This window comes from Amborella trichopoda, chromosome 5 (assembly GCF_054954075.1).
Source record: "Amborella trichopoda isolate Santa Cruz 75 chromosome 5, AtrichopodaSantaCruz75HAP2 v2.0, whole genome shotgun sequence".
Lineage (NCBI taxonomy): Eukaryota > Viridiplantae > Streptophyta > Magnoliopsida > Amborellales > Amborellaceae > Amborella > Amborella trichopoda.
In genome coordinates this window covers 1,989,802-2,006,740 of record NC_142340.1, presented here as the reverse complement: position 1 = coordinate 2,006,740, position 16,939 = coordinate 1,989,802, and the positions used below count along the sequence as shown (strand labels likewise).

Below are 16,939 nucleotides of genomic sequence, written 5' to 3'. Positions count from 1 at the left end.
ATAGATCTATGAATACTAGAAAATTTTGAAAATTGACAATCCAGAAAATGTATTACAAGACATACTATTTCCAAGACTTGGAATTCATTTTTTCTCATGTTCATATATCTTTAAGTCGAGATGATCAATTAAAAGATTTTTGGACATTGAAACAACCTCTTCTAATAAGTATTTGAGGTGCACCTTTTAATTGTTTAGGGCCTCACCCTTATTTAAACTTTTTCCATACTTTAGTTTTTATATATGGATCCCACTTTTTGTAAGTGAAAACATGGGTTCGGCCTTCAAAATCCACCTTTTTTTTTTTTTTTTTTTTTTTTTTTTTTTTGGGGATAATTCAGTGGGGATGATGAGCCCCTACCCGTTTTCTAAATTATTGGTAAAGTCAATAGAGATTTGAGCCCCTACCCTTTGATGAGAATGGAGTCACTGACCTCACCATGAGGCTCAACAACACCACCGCCAAAGCCCCAAGTCATTCTCTTCAAACCCACTTTCTTTACGTGCATATATCGTGCGGTTCTACTGGAACATGCTGCGCCCGTGCTCCCCAACTAGAACCAAATCTAGGTGCCTGTTTTAGGCCCTTAAATTTTTAGGATGTAAACTCTTCAACCTAGTGACAATCCTTCGGAAAATAATTGTCGAATGCTTTGTATGTGTTAAAAAATCTAGCATCTTAAGTTTAAAAATCCAACAATAGGGATGACCAGATGCAAGAGTTTAACGACTCAAAATCCAATGTTTTCCTTTTATTTTATTTTTTAAAAAAATTAGGTGATCCTTAGGTGGATCCCAAACTTTTGGATCCAGAATACCATCTAAGTGGCTCTTTTTCTCAAGGGAGCAAGTGTGCAGTATGCTCTCATGGAGCAATATATATACTTAAAAAGTGATTTTTAGTTAAACAAGTAGGTTTGGCGCTTCAAACTGCCGAACCATGCTGTTAGCGATGCTTCAAGTGTCAAACCCATTATTTTTCTTAAAATTCAAGTTCTCAAGAGGTGTTACAAAGAAAATAAAAATTTGATAAAAAATAAAAAGGAGTTGAATATAAAATAAAAAGTTATGTGATTATTTTATAATAGAAAAGTATTTGGCGAGTCATCCAACTCCCCCAATTTACAAGAAAATTATGTGATTATTTTGTAATAGAAAAGTATTTGGTGAACCAGCCAACTCCCCCCCAATTTACAATTGTACCCCCCTCCAAAATCTATCTTAAAAAATGGTTTTGGATCCAAAATTCTAGGTTTTGCGAATCTCAGCCATAAACTTTTTCTTTTTTTTTAGACCAGTGGGGATGACTAGCCCCTTCCTGTTTTGGAAATAGTCAAATTTTTTAATGCATTAGTGAGGGTGGAGGCCATGACTTTCAAGTGAGGCACAATAGTACTATCACTATAACCATGAACATTACCACGCAAAATGAATTTTTTTTTTTTTTTTTTTTTTTTTAATTTTTCCCATCATCCATTTTGCCTTTTAGGAGAGCCCCCATTTTTTGATGTCCATCTCAAGGACCTTCAATGCATAAGGAGACTCACAAAAATAGTTGAACCGGCTAACTCACCATAGCCAGGTCCGTTTCTGATTCTTGAAACATATTGATTTGTTACATAAATTTATCAATGGATTTATTTTTCTTCAAATATTTTAATAACAAAAAGTTTTATTATGTAAATGTCTTCAATGGAGTTCTTAGGACCAAGGGATGCTTGCATATCTAGGAGTAGGAAAATTTCCAAGAATTTTCTTAGTTTTTAATTTCCAAGAATTTTCTTAGTTTTTAATTTCCAAGTGAAAGTAAAGGATAAGATTGAATCTTAACTTTTCAATCTTTTAATTACGAATTTTTATTCTTTCAAAAATAGTTAATGGCAATTTGAATTGTAGGATTTAATTTTTTAAAGTTTTTAACTATGAATATATATTGTTTAAATATCACTGATAGTGTTCTTGTAAATAAGTTTTCTGTTATGCAGGAATTATGATACATTTTAACTTTTAAAATTTTCGTTATCGTCATTCATGTAAAAGTAAGGAATCAGATGCCATTATCATTTCTCTTTTTAATTACGTTTTGTTACATCATTTATGTCGGTGAGTTAAAAAAGAGAAAGGAAAAAGTTTATATGAGGTTGCAATTTTAAATGTAGAATTAAAGTTCGCACCTCAAAAATCCATCAGAAAATCTTGTTTTATTTTTGAAAGACCCTCTAATTGATCACATAAACATGTATAAATATGAGAAGAAAAAGATTTCGAGTCCTAGAAATAATGCATTTGCAACACATCATCTAAACTGCCTATTTTTAATATTTTCATAGTTTATAGATCAACTTGATTTGAACTATTTTTGAAGTTCAAAATTTTATAATTAAAGTTGAAAGTAGATTTTCAGGCAATCTCAAAAAAAATTTATGTTTAAAATTTTATAATTAGAGTCAAAAATAGATTTTCAAGCAATCCAAGGATTTTTTACACTAAAATTACATATTATGATAAATTTTGAAGGTGCTTCTTAATTGGATTGTTTGAGGTTGCACCGCAAACCACACCAAAAAAAAAACAACGAGAGGAAGGTATTTAAGTTTGGGTGTGGTTTGTATAGCGCCAAGGCTCTAAACAATCAAATTAGAGCCTACTTTCAAATAGTACCGAGAAATATGGTTTTATTACCGTAAATCTTTGTGATAGCCTTAAAGTATATTTTCATCTTTAATTATAAAATTTAAAGCTTAAAAAATAACAAGCATATCTATGAAAACTAAAAATTCTTGAGAATTGACGGTTCAAAAATAGGCTACAAGATGCATTGTTTTCAATACTTGAAATCCTTTTTTCTTTTGTATATGTATCTTGATGTAGAGACGACCAATTTGAGGATCAAAACAACCTCTTCTAGTAAAATTTTTGAGGTGAGCTCTAATTTGATTGTTTAGAGCCTTGGCTCTATATAAACTTTCCTCTTTAAATTTAAAAAAAATAGACAGAGTAATTTCACTAGAGAGAATGGGCGTCTCAGGGATAAGGTTACCTCAATCAAACTCAGAGAGAGAGAGAGAGAGAGAGAGCGCGACTGGACCATAATTCGTGTGCATCCAAGATGCTCCCCCCCAAAAGATTTCCTCTCAATCGTTCATTTTCTTAATGGACAGTAAATACGAATTCTATCATACACATTCGTTTGTGTGCTTTACTCTCCCGTATTGTACAGTCGCTCTCCACACGTAAAATTGAGCTCCAAACTCTGCTATCTGATAAGGGATTTAAACGCCCCTCACCTCTCATTTCTCTCTCTAAAAGCCTCTATTCTACAAACGAGGCTCTCTCTCTCCCTGTATGAAATTTGGGCTTGGTGGTTTACTTTATCATCACTGTAACATGTCCATTCTTTTGCCATTCACTTGTATGTCTGTTTCTTTTCCATTCTCGAAGGATTCACCTTTCGTTTAATAGAACTTGGATTTTCGAGCAAAAATATATATATATATATATTTTGGTACAGTGAGCTCTTTACTGTGAGTTCCTTTTTGTGGTGGAGTTTATTCAGGTATCGGTTCTAAAATTGCTTGTTTTGATTCTCAATAGTGGGTATGATGCAATTTACAATTTGGGGTTATGAATGACTTCGTATGTTTTCATGGACTTGGAATCTCTCTCTCCCTCTCTCCTCTCTCTCTCTCTCTCTCTCTCACACACACACACACACACCACACACACACACACACACACACAAAAACAATGGCTTGAGCTTATGACCATTTAGTGAACTGTAAACTTTTGGTTATTATTTGTGTTGGGAATTCTAGATAAAATATGCTTCCATGATGATGGGTACTGCTGTTTTTGGGATAAATTTAATGAAATTGAGCACTCTGTGAGTAGTGTTGAAAGAATTTCAGAAATTTTGACCGATATCTATGGATTATGTGCATTGACTTGATTCCCAATTCTAATCAGGAGATGACCACCTGCTAGTGGCATTAAGTGCTAAATTGGGAAGCTTCGTTTACCATTTTTCAATGACTTGCGGTGTATAACAGATAGATGCCCTTAACTCTCTGATATATTTGTATAATTGTTGATTATTCGTGGTTGCCTTTCTTCTTGGTCCTCGTATGAAGTTAAAAATTTTCTTCAGAGAAGTACTGAAGAAGTAATCTGATTTAGAAATGGGTTATGGATAAGTGGGTTTATCAGAGGAGATAGGAGCTAGCCTATATGCTAGTTCTTGAAACTTGAGGAAAGAATTTGGTAAATCTTTGAACAAGTATGTTACTTAGGTGTACTTATATTTTATCGTTTTGATCATTTGTGGAGAGAGTTTTGTTGGAAATGACTTACGGACAATGTTTTACTCCCTTATTTTGGACAATTTTCAACGTTTAAGTGGCCTTCACCATAGACATGATTGTGGAATTGTTCTACGACTTGTATGACAGAAGCAAATTAATGTGACCTTAATGTTCAAACTAAGTTTATTCATAGTTAGGTGTATATAACTGGAATACTATGATTTTGGACATGTTCTCCTTTGGATTTATGTCAACCCATCTAGTGACTTTCAAGTAATAAACCCTTGCTCCTTGGTGCAATTTATTCAAGTTCATGAACCCATTTTGTGGATATTTTCGCATACTCCTTTTCCTTCTTCAACTCTATGAACCCAACTTGTGGATCCTTTGACAAACCCATATTCCTGTGTTTGTATGACTTCTTTATGTCCATAAAGCCTTTTTTAGAGTTTTTCTTTCTTTTGAGGAACCATCATTCAAATTATTAGGTCCATAAAGCCTTTTTTAGAGTTTTTCTTTCTTTTGAGGAACCATCATTCAAATTATTAGGTTCCATGAATTCAAACTATTTAGTTCCATGAAAGCCAAATTTATAAGTTGACTGATCAATGTTCTTTGGTCTATGTGAATTATTCAAATCCATGAACACACTTCATGAGTCTTCTAGCAAACCCTTATTCCTTATTTTCTCAGCAGAACCAAAGTTTCCTGTTTCATGCACTATTTTTATGGCCCTGAAATCAAATTCAGTGTCATCCTTAGTTTCTGGCTTTCTTAAGTTTACATCCATTCCGGGATATCTGATGAATGTGTTGAGGGGCATCTATACATGCTGAATTATATTCATTTGATCTTCTATAGAATGAAGCTCAGTATTTGCCCATGTGGTTAATCCGAAATACTTCATGGCTTGATTGCTATATCAATTTATTCCTTTTTGTTCCACGAAGGTGGATTTTTGTGTGCTGTTATGGTTGATCTTTCTGAGTGACAATAACACACTTAACCTTCAACACTGCTGACAACTTTGACCGTGACAACCAGCCGGAGCCTCCTGCCTCTGCTCCGTCAGAACCCTTAACTTCGGCCCCACCACTCAGGAGATCCCAGAGATTGGCCTCCACCCAAAACCCCCACGTTGCTTAATCAAAATCCTTTCCTGGAACGTTAGGGGGTTGGGCCAAACGCTTAAATTTAACGCCTCCCGTGACTTAAGCGTGAGGCACTGCCCTGCGATTTTGGCCCTAGCAGAAACCAAACAACCCAATCCCTCCCTGCAGTTAGTCCGCTAGGTTTGGGGCTGTAGACCCTGTCAATGGGTGTCCCTACCCACAACCGGTGCTTCAGGGGGAATATGGGTAATTTGGAACCCATCCGAGCACTCCCTCATCAGTTCCCATGTTGGGAATTTTCTGTCACGGTCCTCTTAACCAGATTTACATATGGCTTTCCGTAGAAGTTCACAGCTATATATGGCCCCAATGCCACAGCCCTTAGATGCAACCTTTGGCAAGAACTGGACCTCGTTGCTTCTCTCCCCCACCCATCATGGTGCCTTGGGGGAGACTTCAATATCACTAGGTGGTCTCGCGAGAGAAACTTGAACTCCTACATCTCTCAAGGTATGAGGGACTTCTCCGACTTCATTGCTCGTAATGAAGTGTTGGACATTCCCCTCCAAGGTAACCTGTGTACCTGGTCTGACCACTCTAGCCTGCCTGCCTTATCAAAACTTGATAGGTTCCTTCTCTCGCTGAAATGGGATGGAGCCTTCCCCGGGTCCCATGCCGCCACCCTCCCGAAACCCACCTCAGACCACTGCCTGATCATCCTTGACACTCAAACCGTGTCCTCTAGCCCTAGACCCTTTCGTTTCGAACTCTCTTGGCTTGAAGAAACCTCTTTTAATAGCCTCATTCCTGCTTAGTGGTCGTCCTTTGCAGCAGTTGTCACTGGGAGGTAAGGATTCAGACTTCAAACCAAAGTTCAACTCTTAAAAGCCTCTCTCAAATCTTGGAGTAAAACCCTCCCAGGAAACTTCTCTCAGATCAAGAACAACTACCTAGAAGTTATCCAGGCTCTCGACTTAGCAGAAGAATCCCATCCCCTATCCCTTTCTGAATCACAACTGCGTACCCAACTTAAACTAGATTACTTCTCTACCCTTAAGAAAGAAGAGATCTACTGGCACCAGAGGTCCAGGGTCAAATGGCTCAGTCTGGGGACCACAACACGGGTTTTTTTCGTAGGCTAGCCAACTGCAGGACAATTCCATTTCCTTCATCAAGGTTGGTAATAGGGTCTTAGATCAACCATAGGATATCAAATTGGCCATCCTCTCATATTTTCAGAACTTCTACAAGTTGTCCCTCACTCCCAAACCTAGGATGGGAGACATCCAGTTCCTTACCATTCCCGACAATTGGATCTGGTGGCTGGAACAACCATTCCTTGAGTCTGAAATCCTGGTCTCGATCAAGGATCTCGAGAAAGATAAAGCCCCTGGCCCTGATGGTTTCCCGGTAGCCCCCTTCTTAACCTTCTGGGAAACTTTTCGACCAAACTTCCTAAAATTCTTTGATGAATTCTTCCATAGAGGTATTCTTTATAAAGCGATGAATGTCACCTTCATCGCCCTTGTCCCCAAAAAAGAAGGTGCTGAAGAATTGAAGGACTTTCGGCCGATAAGTCTGATCAACTCAACCTATAAGATTCTTGCTAAAGTGCTTGCTTCCATACTCAATGAAGTCTTACCACCTTTTGTGATCTCCCGTTCCCAGGGTGCCTTTATCAAAGGGAGGCAGATTTTGGACGGTGTCCTAGTGGCGCACGAATGTCTACATTCCAAGCACTTGGCAAAAAAACCTGGTCTAATCTTCAAGATTGACTAGGAAAAGGCCTACAACCACGTTGACTGGTCGTTACTGGAAGAAACTATGGCAAGAATGGGTTTTGGGGTGCGTTGGAGGAACTGGATAAGGGGGTGCTATTCCAACCCCTTCTTTTCTGTCCTCATCGACGGTGTCCTTAAAGGTTTCTTCCCATCCTCCAGGAGCCTTCGCCAAGGGCACCCTATGCCCCCCTTCCTCTTGGCAATCTCAACAGAGATCTTTAGTCAATGCACTTCTCGAATGTATTAGGCGGGCCTTCTCTTTGGTTTCAAAAGTAATCCTCGAGGCCCTGTGGTCTCCTACCTCCAGTACACCGACGATACGTTGGTCTTATTAGATGCTGGCCCTAACGAAATTGAGGACCTTCGCATTTTCCTGAAATGCTTTGAATATGCCACAGGGTTTAGAGTCAACATGGAAAAATCAACCATGATAGGGGTGGCCCTTACTCAAGCTGAAACTAGAGCCCTGATCCTTGAATGGGAGTGTAAAGTCGACAACCTGCCCACCTCTTACCTGGGTATGCCACTGGGGTTAGGGAAACCCAAAAAGAGGCAATGGTCCCACATCATAGACAAAGTCGACCGTCGCCTAGCAGGGTGGAAAGGAAGATACCTCTCCTTCGCGGGTAGAAATACTCATATTAAGGCCACCCTGGCCAACGCTCTGGTGTACAATATGTCCCTCTTCCATATGCCTGTGTCTGTTGCTAGTAGGCTGGAAGAGCTCATGAGGAAGTTTCTGTGGTCTGGGGAAGCAGACTCGAAGAAATTTCACCTTATAGCATGGGATAAAGTCTGCCAACCGAAGCATCTTGGTGGGCTTGGAATTCGCCTACTAAGAAAACAAAACTCAGCCCTGCTTGGTAAATGGTGGTGGTGATTGTCGACCCCAAAATAATTTGCTGTGGATAGAAGTGGTGCGCTGCAAGTACAGAATACGTTTCGAACGCTGGCTCCCAGAGACCGGTGCACCCAGTAGACCTTCGGGGGCCCTGGAAGTCCTTTCTTACCTCCCTCTCTGGTTTTAGAACTAGGGAAGGTCACATGGTCCTTTTCTGGTCAGACCTATGGTTTGGCCATTCACCCTTAAGGGGTCGGTTCCCTACTCTGTTCAACTTAGCCACCAACGCCGCCTCCTCGGTTGCTGAAGAGATGATACTCTCAGGCAACAAAAGGTTTTGGAACCCAACCTTGAGACGAGTTTTAACTGAGACTGAACTGGAGGACTTTCTCTCTCTATCGTCCCTCTTGCACTCCTCTTTCCTTGCTGTTTCTGGCCCCGATAATCTTGTCTGGACCCCTTCTCCTTCTGTAACTTTCACGGTAACTTCCTACTCTAGGAAACTGTTGGAACCTCCCACCTTTCCTCATGCCCCACCCTCAGTGACTTCTAAAGTGTGGTCATCCATAGCACCCCCAAAAATTCAAGCTTTTAACTGGATTGCAGGTTCCCAAAAGGCCCTAACTGTCGACCAACTCCAATGGAGAGGTATTCCTCTCCCAAATCGCTGTGTAGTGTGCCTTTGCGTGGAGGTTTCCATCCCACACCTCTTCATCCACTGTAAATTTGCACTTGAACTTTGGGGCAGGCTTCTTTGCCTATTCGGCCTGACCTCAGGTACCCCGGCCTCCATCCCAGATCTGTTTAAACTTTCTGTGGACATCCCCTGGCCCAAGGCAGGCAGAACCTTATGGTGGGCCTCAGTGGCGGCAACCATTTGGGGCATTTGGACCGAGAGGAATTCTAGGATCTTCAGGGGCACTAAGTGTGACAACTCAGCTCTCTTCCACAAGATCATCTCCTAGGTCATTTGCTGGGCTACCCACCGCAAGGAATTTCACGGGGTCTTGGCTGCGACCTTCCTGCCTCGATGGAATGACTTCATTCTGCTTCGGCCCCCTCGTCCTTCTCATGCTTCAAACTGGATCCCTTCGATGGAAGGCACAATAAAACTAAACTTCGACGGTTGCTCTCTCGGCAACCCTGGACCTGCTGGAGTTGGGGGGGACTTTAGAAATTACCTAGGCAATATCTTGGCTTCCTTTTCAGAGAGCACAGGCCACGCTGACTCCCAATACTCTGGATCCTTGGCCCTCCTCACTGGGCTAAAACTGTCAACCACGCATGGGGCCACTCCCTCTTGATAGAAGGAGATGCCCTTAACGTTATTTCTTGGGGTGCTGGTCATGCAGCCCCACCATGGTACCTGGCCTCAATTTTTGATGAGGTTAGACAAATTTGCAGGGACTTTACCATCTCCTGGAAACATACTTGGCGTACGTCTAACTCCAATGCAGACCAGTTGGCCAAGGAGGGAGCACTTTTGATCCCCTGACAGTATGGAGAGCTTCACACTACTATTGCAGGCTTTTGATGCCCTTGTGGCTCTCTGCTCTATCCTTTTTGTACATTTTGTAAGGGGCAGATTCTTAAGCCCCATATAATTTTTGTACAGGGCCCTTCTGTAGGGTAACCTATTTTTTGTCGAGGGACCGGACCTGTGGGTCACCTTGAAGGTCTGATGTATTCCTCCTTTCTTCAATACAACCGTTAACTTCTTCAAAAAAAAAACAAAGAAGTTCATGAAATGATCATGTGTTTTAGAGATCTGGATCCATTTTGGGTTGATCTATGCTCCGCTGCATTCCAGTGCTCTAGGGGCGACCATAGGAAGGTAGGCATCCAGGGGCTCCTTCTTCTTGGAGTCTCATATGTAGCCTCAGGGAGTTGGTGAGTTGGTTGTGACCATGGTTATAAAAAATGATCACATATTTGTCTGGATGACCTCCTTAGGCTATTGTGGTAGCCTACAATGTATCCTACTAGGAAATGACCTTTAACCATTTCTGGGTTAAACTATTTGTATGTTAGTCCAAACTTGTTGAGCTGTTAGTTATCATTTACTTCATATAATTAATTGTTAGTATGTTACATTTTCAGTATTTCATAGATTCAGAAACTAAGTTATGCCCACGTTTTAATTGGAATTTTGTGCCATTCCATGTCGATAAAATGGTTGTAAATGTGCAATGGGTAGGAAGTAGGGACATCAGGTCAAGTTCATGGATGCAGTGTAGACATTTCAGTAGTATCACATATTGTTAATTTGAGTAATGAACTGATGTAGTGTATCATTGTTAATAATTTATTCCGCCCATTGGTTTAAAACTGGACAACAGACTTGGGTTGTTCGAATTGACTCACATGACCACTTGCTGACAGTTTAAACAAAAAGTAAGACTTAATTGTTGATGTAGTAAAATACTTTATATGTAGATCGATTGGGTAATTGCAGTGTTTCTATCCAGGAGATATGCTTTGGTAATCTTGAGCATAGACGTCTTGATCAATATCGTATGCCTAAGACATACCTGAAGCGTTTTGTCCCTTGTGAGTGTGTGATATGTACTGGTACTGTTGATTCCCACCAGCTATGATCTCTTATATTTCATTACTGGTGTACTATGTGGTGTCGATACTCTTAAAAGGGAAGGCCAGTAGTAGATTCGTAACTTGGTTTTAAACAAAACAGTGGAATTTTTAGACAATGAAGGAGCTATAGAAGATAAAAAGTATGGAGGTCCTAGAGTTGGGTTTGAGGTAAGAAAACAATATTTAGAGTTTGGATACTATGAGGAACAAGATGTAGAGTTTAGGCTCAAACTTTAGTAATAAGATGCGGCACAAGAAACAGTTTCAGGACATTCCATCTCTGCAATAGAGATTCTATGGTGGTATATTTATATTCTCAATGAGTGTAGAATTGGATTGGATACTACAATATCAAATTAGAACCTGATTACCTTCTTACACAGATTAGCATTGGAGTGATTTTACTCCGTGTGAGAAAATAAGAATTCATTTTTCTCCTTTGTATAGGTTGGATTGCTCACTGATCCCTCCTGTTTGCAGGGTAACCGAAGAATGAGTTGTGCCCTGATCCTTTAAACCACTACGACATCTGAAATTTATTATTGTTACATTATGGCACCTGTGGTTCCTTGTCCCATAGGAAGCATTTATCTCTTTCCTGGAGCTGTTTTTCCCTTGTGCAGAGAGGCCCACTTAAGGAAGTCTACTTCTCCCCAAATAAACAGAGGAGCCACCCTCCTCTCACAAAGATTCCTCAACTCAAAGCCAATCTCAAGTAAGCTATTCCACATTGAAAGAAGGGGCATATCTCTAAAGCAGAGCTCAAGACTTCAAATTTCGGCAACCACAAGCACTGATGTAGCGGTGGAGGAGCCAAACTCTGCTTCAACAAGTGAAGATTCGACTGAGACCTCCAGTTCAGAAGCTTCTGTTACAGTTGAACCCCCTGGACCTGAGGCCCAAACTAAGCGCACTAGACCTGTAAGGAAGAGTGAGATGCCTCCTGTAAAGACTGAGGAACTTACCCCAGGAGCCACTTTCACTGGCAAAGTGCGATCGATTCAGCCATTTGGGGCTTTTGTTGATTTTGGGGCTTTCACGGATGGGCTTGTACATGTTTCTAGGCTTAGTGACAGCTATGTAAAAGATGTTAATGGCTTTGTTGCAGTTGGGCAGGAGGTGAAAGTTCGAATTGTTGAAGCAAACATGGAAACTGGAAGGATTTCTCTTACTATGAGAGAGAGTGATGACACAACCAAGTCTCAGCAAATGAGGGATTCTTCTTCTAGTTCTACAAGTGACAAACCAAGACCAACCAGAAGGAACCCCAAGTCTAATCAGAGGAGAGAGAACGCTCAAAAGACCTCAAAGTTTCAGACAGGGCAAGTTTTGGATGGAACTGTTAAGAATTTAAACAGAGCTGGAGCTTTTATTTCTCTGCCAGAGGGTGAAGAAGGATTTCTTCCCACCTCTGAGGAATCTGAATGGTTTGCTGTTTTGGGGAGCTCAGAGATGCAAATAGGTCAAGAAGTTAAGGTCCGGGTGTTGCGTATCACAAGAGGCCAGGTAACTCTGACAATGAAGAAAGAAGAGGAGAATATGGATGAAGCGAACTTAAAGCTTAACCAGGGGGTGGTTTATGGGGCTACCAATCCCTTTGAGTTGGCTTTTCGTAAGAACAAAGCCATTTCTGCATTTTTGGAAGAGAGAGAAAAAGCTCAGAGTTTGGTGGAAGAATCGAAGAGTGGTCCAACTGAAGCCAAGTTTGAAACTCTACAGTCTTCTGAGATTAAAACTGCCCAAGAGATCCCACAACCTGAAGAAGAAAATGGTGAGTATTATCAGTCTAATGTGAATGTTGGTTTAATTACTTATCAATTAAAAAAAAAAAATTGTTTGTAATTCATGAATTAGAGATTCAGTACTTCAATCATGATTAGGTTTCAGAACTAGATTTCGCTCTCTCACTCACTGGATGCCCCAATTGGCTAAATTTTGACAAAAAAGTAAGATCATATTATTGTATTATTTTGAGTAAGACGGCCAATCTGTCTTTGTCAAAGCTGTTTTATTCAGAAGGATATTGGCAGTTTTTGTTATTTCCATTGAGGGTTTGCTCAAAAGGAATGTCAACCAGCCCATTTTGATTTCAAAATTTTCACCCCAAATCAATGATTTCAATGTTTGGTGATAGTGGTTTAACATATCTGATTTGGATTTTTGTTTGATCATGATTTGAGAATCAATAAATTTTCACCAAATACTTGCTCAAATTATGATTTTTGTGAAATGTAATTTAATAAAAAACAATTCCTTGGAAAATATTATATGAAGAAGAATTTTTAATATGTGCAAGCAGTAAAAAAGACCCAAAATTTACTGAATTATGGACTGCAATTGTCTGAAGTGGAAGCTTTGTTGTTTGAAACAGACCAGGTGAACAGTCCTCCATATAATGAAGTGCAAGAAGATGATACTGCTGCTTCTATAGAGACAAATGAATCATCAGAAGTTTTAGATTCTTTTTCATCAGTGACAGGTGGAACTGTCATAGCAAAGGAAGATGAACCAGAGCCAGTGGAAGCAACTCTTGGGCGAGATTTTGTCTCTCACGAACCTGAAGAAGTCACCGATATTGGGTCTAGCATACTCCCAGGTGCCACTACTTTGGCAGGGGATTTGGCAATGACAGATTCTTCTTCATCTGCAACAGAAGAAACCAAAATTGAGAAGGAAGTAGAACCAAAGGCAGAAGAAGCAACTTCCAGTGGAGAGAATGTCTTAGATGATCCTGATGAAGTTACTGTCCCTAAGAGTGTGGTTTCTACTGAGAAAAAGGAGGAAGTTACCACCTCAGGGGATGCAACAGGGGGTGCAATCTCTAGTGAAATGGTGATTCCTGATCAAAAACCATCTATGGATAAGGTGTCTGATGAATTCCCAGGTGTCATATCACAGGATTTAGTACTTGATCAGTCGGAAGATATTGAAGTTATAAAGAAAGATGAAGTGCTTTCTGAAAGCTCCTCCATATCTGATTCTCCTGTTAGTTCAGTAACTGGTTACAGTGCAACAAAAAGTGAAACAAAGGAAGATAGTGATCAAACTCAGGACAAGGAGCTTGTTGGTGGGTTCTCAGAAGAGAGTACGAAAATTCAAGAGGAAACAAAACCAGGAGTTGATGTTCCAGAAATAGAAGCTACTGAAGATGTGAAGGCTGTGCCTTCAGTTTCTGCTGAGAGTGGTGAAACCACCTCAAATGGCTCAATAGATATTCCTTCTTGGGAAGGAACATCCAAAGGTTTGTAATTATGCATTTATTTATTTTCTTTCATTTGTTGATCAATGCACAGGTGTTCTGTGAATTTACTGTAGACATAATGGCCTTGCCTTGTTTTCTGCAGAGTATGCTGGCCCTACCCCAAATGGATTAATGGATACGCCTTCACCTCAGGAAAGCACAATCAAAGGTTCTCAGTTTACTACCTGCTTTGTTCTTTGATAAGATTATCTATGATAGAAGTTAGTGATATTTAATCTCAAGTATGCCAGGCATTGTTTGGTTATTTCTACTCTACACCAAATGATCCATTTATGCTAAAGAAAGGCAATTAACCATGGCTGGAAAATGTCAAAACCATGACTAAAAGGTTCATTTTTGGCTCTGAAAACATGTTAGGGATTGATCCATTCTTTCTGATATACATATAAAACACGGTATTGGACTAGTTAACCAGCCAGACCTAATTTAGCATAATCAGTGCATTGATAAGTGTTTTATTTAGGTTGGTAAGTTTTAGTCGAACTAGTGCTTATTTTGTGGAACTGCTATGTTGGAAAATGACTTGATTCCGGCCTGAAAAGAACTAGCATCTTTGGTTGTCCAAGTTTGCAGAATCACTAATGTGAAACTGGTAGTAGTTGGTTTTAATTTAGCAGAACCAATGCTAACCTATCTCATTGCTAACCTATCTCCATGCATCTAACTTCTACATTTAATCTGGTTCTAATCCATCAAGCACAGAGACTGATTAATCAACCAGGGCTACTATAGTAAATCACTACATTGATTATTGAAAACTGGCAATCTTGGGTTGGTTTGGATTTACTTTGCCGCCAAATCCATCAGAACTTCATTTAATCTAGTTATCCATCAGAACTTCATTTAATCTAGTTTCGATCCATCAAAATGCAGCTACCATATCTCCAGCTCTAGTTAAGCAGCTTCGAGAAGAAACTGGGGCCGGAATGATGGATTGCAAAAAAGCCCTCACTGAGACTGGAGGAGACATTGCCAAAGCTCAAGAGTTCCTTAGAAAGAAGGGCTTAGCAAGTGCAGATAAGAAAGCAAGCAGAGTAACAGCAGAAGGAAGAATTGGTTCTTATATACACGATAGTCGAATTGGCGTTCTGATAGAGGTTAATTGTGAAACCGACTTTGTTTCTCGGGGAGAGATATTTAAGGAATTGGTTGAGGACTTAGCCATGCAAGTTGTGGCATCCCCTCAAGTTCGATACTTGGTCACTGAAGATGTCCCAAAAGAAATTGTAGAGAGAGAAAGAGAAATCGAAATGCAAAAGGAGGATCTATTGACGAAACCCGAACAAGTTAGAGAGAGAATTGTGGAAGGAAGGATGAAGAAGAGGCTTGAGGAATTGGCTCTTCTTGAGCAGCCATACATAAAGAACGATAAGATTGTGGTAAAAGATTGGGTGAAACAAACCATTGCAACTGTTGGGGAGAACATAAAAGTGACGAGGTTTGTGAGGTACAATCTTGGAGAAGGTTTGGAGAAGAAAAAGCAGGATTTTGCAGCAGAGGTTGCTGCTCAAACTGCAGCAAAATCATCACCACCTTCATTGCAAAAAGAGCAGCCTGAGTCATCATCAGTGCCAAAAGATGAAACTGTAGTCGAAGCCAAGTAAGCATCTCTCTCTCTCTCTCTCTCTCTCTCTCTCACACACACACACACACGCACAAACGCACATTCACACACACACACACTCTCCCTCTCCCTTGCATGCTCTGCACTCCACATGCAAGCACATGCACATGTGTACACACACACAATTTTGCGCCAAGAAGAGTCAATTTTAAGCTTCAAAAAAAATTAGAAAGATTAAAAACGACCTAACTCAAAAAGAGTAAAAGGACTTCCACCTATGGGCTGAGAAAACTACATTTGCATGTTGGGTTTCACTTATAAAAATATGTATCTTTTTGGTTTTGCAGGCCAGCTGTGGCTGTATCGGCCTCACTAGTCAAGCAACTGAGAGAAGAAACAGGAGCTGGCATGATGGATTGCAAGAAAGCCCTCACTGAAACAGGAGGCAACCTCGAGAAAGCCCAAGAATACCTCAGAAAGAAGGGCTTATCAAGTGCCGATAAAAAGTCAGCTAGAATAGCAGCTGAAGGCCGAATAGCCTCGTATATCCATGACTCTCGAATTGGTACTCTCATTGAAGTTAACTGTGAAACCGACTTTGTAGCTCGTGGTGACATTTTCCAACAATTAGTGGATGATTTAGCCATGCAAATAGCGGCATGCCCACAAGTTGAATATGTGACAGTGGAAGAAGTCGCTGAAGAGATAGTGAACAAGGAGAGAGAGATAGAGAGAGAAAGAGAGGATCTTCTCTCTAAGCCGGAGCATATCAGAGATAAAATAGTTGACGGGAGGGTTTCAAAGAGGCTCGGAGAGCTTGCTTTGCTGGAGCAACCATTCATTAAGGATGACAGTATTCTTGTGAAGGATTTGGTGAAACAGACAATTGCATCTCTTGGGGAGAATATACGTGTTAGGAGGTTTGTGCGTTACACTCTTGGAGAAGAGAAGAAGGCCTGAATAATTTGTAGTGGGTTTTGAGAGGTTGGTTATAGGTGCGGAGGCCATGGCCAGTTTTATTAAGAGATGGGTCTTATGGAGAGAGAGAGAGAGAGAGATGGGTGAGTTCGTTGAGTGGTTGTAAGTTGTATTTTTGTTTATCATGCCCTGTAATATTTGAATTTGAACTTTTTCCATCGTACTCGGAGATGTATATGGTCTTTGAGATATTCATATATTTCTTGAGAATGAACCCCTTTCTCTCTCCAAGCGCATAACAAAATAACTACAATGAGACTTTTTGCTTTTTGGTAATGGAAAGTGACAATTACTTACAACCATCCGATTCGATGTGAAATCATATAATTTGAGTACATCACAATATTAATTGTCACCATCTTGTATAAAAAATAAATAGTCACATTATATACTTTTCATAACTAAAACAAAGATGCAAAATTTTAACAGTTTTCAAAAATGCCAAAAAAAGAAACTTATTTACATAATCAACATGCATATCTAGTTTGTGTATTTAGAATCGGAAAAA

At 40.0% G+C, this 16,939-nt stretch overlaps 2 protein-coding genes across 4 annotated transcripts; both read left to right on the top strand.

Moving 5' to 3' along the window:
• The first annotated feature begins 1,512 nt into the window (after positions 1-1,512).
• On the top strand, positions 1,513-16,645 carry EMB2726 (elongation factor Ts family protein). Of its 3 annotated transcripts, none has more exons than XM_088866740.1 (6): positions 1,513-1,582; positions 11,108-12,398; positions 12,999-13,868; positions 13,972-14,037; positions 14,763-15,489; positions 15,801-16,645. In XM_088866740.1, the coding sequence occupies exons 2-6, from the start codon at positions 11,180-11,182 to the stop codon at positions 16,411-16,413; spliced, it is 3,495 nt and encodes a 1,164-aa protein (XP_088722866.1). In that variant the 5' UTR covers positions 1,513-1,582; positions 11,108-11,179; the 3' UTR covers positions 16,414-16,645. The 3 variants fall into 3 exon arrangements, with proteins under 3 accessions (XP_088722866.1, XP_006833408.1, XP_088722865.1); XM_006833345.4 differs by lacking the exon at positions 1,513-1,582 and adding an exon at positions 2,991-3,556; XM_088866739.1 differs by lacking the exon at positions 1,513-1,582 and adding an exon at positions 3,063-3,412.
• Positions 6,689-8,074, top strand: LOC105420077 (uncharacterized). Its single transcript, XM_011622301.1, has 2 exons — positions 6,689-7,024; positions 7,442-8,074. The coding sequence occupies exons 1-2, from the start codon at positions 6,689-6,691 to the stop codon at positions 8,072-8,074; spliced, it is 969 nt and encodes a 322-aa protein (XP_011620603.1).
• Positions 16,646-16,939: the final 294 nt, after the last annotated feature.